Raw genomic sequence first — 3494 nt, 5'->3', positions numbered from 1 at the left:
GTCAAAGGTCTGACTCGAATGACCATGGCTGGCCGGAGAAAGGTCAAAGATGAGCGGAGAAGGGCCATGAACTAAAAATCGAACGAAGACTGGACTAGAGTTCTTCATAGTCTGGCCTTGAAACCATAAGGACAACACATAGGAGCCATGGAGGTTGGTACAGGTCTCCGGTGACCTTGGAAGGCCATGGATTAGGGTGGCGGCGGCTAGGGTTTGAGGGTGTTGTAGAGAGGATTTGGGAGAGAAGAAGACTTCAAGGGTGGCAGATTGTGAATAATGAAAAGGGTTTGGGGGGTCTTTGGGTTTAATTAGGAAAGGGTGATTATTGGCCGTTGATATGAATGATCAACGACCTGGATTAAAACGGGTAAGTGGGGCGGTTTAATGAAACTGGGTTTGGGTCGGTTCAAATTGAAATTGGGTCGGGGTTCAATTGGGGCAGAATTAGGCTACAATTGAAATGAAATCTGGCTAGATCTTAAATAGCCATTTTTCCCCATTTTATTTTATAAAAAATAGTAAATTAAATCCTGGAAATAAATTAAAAACACCAAAATGATTTGTAACAAATAATTATCAATTTAAAAATACTGGACTTAATTTTTATAATTATAAACACAATTAAATCTTAAAAGGGGCTAATATTGCAATTATATGCAATTTTAGCTTTAAAAATACTAAATAAATTTGTAAAAATTTGAAAAAATATCTTTTAGCTATATTTTAGTATAAATATGAGAATCTAATAAATGAATCACCAAAATTATAGTTTTGGGAATGATTATTGGGTTTTTTGTGAATAAAATAGGGGAATAAATTGGTTTAAAAATCTTTAAAAATTAAGGAAAAATAATAAAACATTTGGACATACTTATATATGCATACATATGCTATTTTGAAATATTTTGCATATTAAAAATATACAGAGAAAAATTGTGTATCAACAGCTTCCCCTCTTTACCCGGGAAGGATGAAAGAGTTGTCGGGTAAAGATATGATGGCCAATTTTGACCGAGCGGAACGGTTCGAATAGGTTTAGGCCGCACCCTAGCTTCTGATCTGCCTACATATCCTTTGTCTTACATGAATCAGGCCATATGTAGTTCAGGGTCCATCGGCGGAGTATGTCGATTGAGGCTTTTCAAGAACGGACGTAATATCCAGGACGGGGTGAATGGTTAAATTTGATATGGCTGCGGGAACTGGAGAGGAATCATTCCTACCGATATAGTCGTTGCTCGACGGTGTACTTGCAATTAGAAACAATACTAGCGTATACTGTTCATAAATTTAAACATGATGCAATTCCCTTTGGACCATGAAGTTTGTCTTTGGACGGTTAGGTTGACGTCCTTAGACCATGATGTCCTGGGCTATGAAGCGTACAATAAAGGATTCGCAGGCCATGAAATGATGCTCTTAGGCTATGAGGATGATGCCTTCGAACCATGATGCCTTTGAATAATGATATGCAAAAGATTAAAAGGGGATCCTCAAGCCATGACATGGTGTTCTCGGGCTATGAGAATGGTGCCTCCGAATGATGATGCCTTTGGATAATTTGGCGATCTTTCATCCCATGAGATGCAGTATTTGGCGATCTTTCAGCCCATGAGATGCAATATTTGGCGATCTTTCAGCCCATGCAGATGTAGTATGCGGTGATCTTTCAGCCATGCAGATGTAGTGTGTGGCGATATTTTAGCCATGCAGATGCAGATGGAGGTAGAGCTTAACCTCGAAAGGTAGAATGGTAGCCATATGCAATGCAGAAAATGCAGATAGAGACAATGTTTAGTCTTGAAAGGCAGAATGGTAGCCTTATGCAACGCAGAAATGCAGATGGAGACAACGTTTAGTCTCGGAAGGTAGAATGGTAGCCTTATGCAATGCAGAAATGTAGATGGAGACGACGTTTATTCTTGGAAGGCAGAATGGTAGCCTTATGCAATGCAGAAATGCAGATGGAGACAGCGTTTAGTCTCGGAAGGTAGAATAGTAGCCTTATGCAATGCAGAAAATACAGATAGGGATAGCTTTTAGTCTCAGAAGGCAAAGTAATAGCCTTATGCAAGAAATAAAATGGCAGATGGTAATAGATCTTTCTTAGCGGATAGCAGGTTGCGATATTGTGACTGCTGGGGACATTGTGACACACGGAATGTCTCTAGTGTGTATGGATAGCAAATGTTGGTAAGTGCGACAGTTCTGAGAGTTGTATTCCTAAACAATGTTTGTCTCGTAAGTGTATAGTATGTTTGGTGATTTCGCAACTCAAGTACCTGCATCCAAAGAAAAATTGTGAGTTTTGTAAAGGGGAGAGGTTAGTTCGTATCCCCGCTGGCTCTGCCTGACTTTCTTGGCTTTGATCTGGTGATATCGTATGTATCATTAGGGTAGTGTTGCTAAACAAGGTAATTTCAATAATAAATATGCATGATTTCGTAAAAATATGACATAAGTATATAATTAAGAATAACTTTAGATGAACCGACGACTGTGACGTAGTTCAGGACATCGCAACCTCTCTTGCTATGGAATTTTGAGGGTCCTCCTCAAAATTCTGCCCCAGTTTAATGGGTTGATGCTTCCGGCTGTTGCTTGCGACGATCGACTGAAATTACTTCAGAATTTTGAGGGTCCTCCACAAAATTCTACCCCAGTTTCCAATTGCAGGGGGAAATGGAAGTTTTATTGAATTGTGACCGAACCCATAGGGCTGCCTATGTATCCCCTCTTAAATGGGAATCAGGTCAGGTGTAGTTCAAATTACATCACATAAGGAAAGCATAAAGATTACACATAGTAACACTTGGCTATATCTGAATTGATCGGCTTCGACCAGACTTCTCTGTCCATTTCTGCAAGTATGAAGGCTTATCATGTCATAACCCTGTGAACCATGTATGGACCCTACCAGTTGGGAGAGAATTTCCCTTTGGCTTCATCCTGATGCAAATAAAATTTCTTTAACACTAGTTGCCCCTGTGTGAACTGTCTTGGCTTGACTCTTTTGTTGAAGGCTCTGGACATTCTGTTCTGATAGAGTTGACCATGGCAAACTACGTTCATTCTCTTTCCATCTATAAGGGCTAGTTGCTCATAACTACTTTTCATCCATTCTGCGTCGTCGAGCTCAGCCTCTTGTATGATCCTTAGGGAAGGAATTTCTACCTCGGCGGGAATTGTTGCCTCTATGCCATAAACCAGCATATAGGGCATTGCCTCGGTTGATGTGCGGACTATGGTGTGATACCCCAATAAAGCAAATGATAACTTCTCGTGCCACTGTTTATGCTTCTCTATCATTTTCCTCAATATTTTCTTTATGTTCTTGTTGGCAGCTTCCACAGCTCCATTCATTTGAGACCTGTTGGCTGTGAAATTCTTATGTCTAATCTTGAGGTCTCACACATAGCTTTCATCAAGTCACTATTGAGGTTGGAGCCATTAGCAGTAATGATTGAATCTGAAATCCCGAATCGACAAACAAT

General features: G+C 40.0%; 1 protein-coding gene across 1 annotated transcript; it reads right to left on the bottom strand.

The window, feature by feature from the left end:
* Positions 1 to 2913: 2913 nt before the first annotated feature.
* On the bottom strand, positions 2914 to 3222 carry LOC138875432 (uncharacterized). Its single transcript, XM_070154261.1, has one exon. The coding sequence runs from the start codon at positions 3220 to 3222 to the stop codon at positions 2914 to 2916; it is 309 nt and encodes a 102-aa protein (XP_070010362.1).
* Between the last annotated feature and the right edge of the window lie 272 nt (positions 3223 to 3494).

Source organism: Nicotiana sylvestris, chromosome 8 (assembly GCF_000393655.2).
Source record: "Nicotiana sylvestris chromosome 8, ASM39365v2, whole genome shotgun sequence".
Taxonomy (NCBI): Eukaryota; Viridiplantae; Streptophyta; class Magnoliopsida; order Solanales; family Solanaceae; genus Nicotiana; species Nicotiana sylvestris.
This window is presented reverse-complemented; position numbering and strand designations above follow the sequence as displayed.

Coding starts and splice junctions, on each gene's coding strand:
- LOC138875432 (XM_070154261.1), bottom strand. CDS start 3,222: ATGCCCTATATGCTGGTTTATGGCATAGAGGCAACAATTCCCGCCGAG.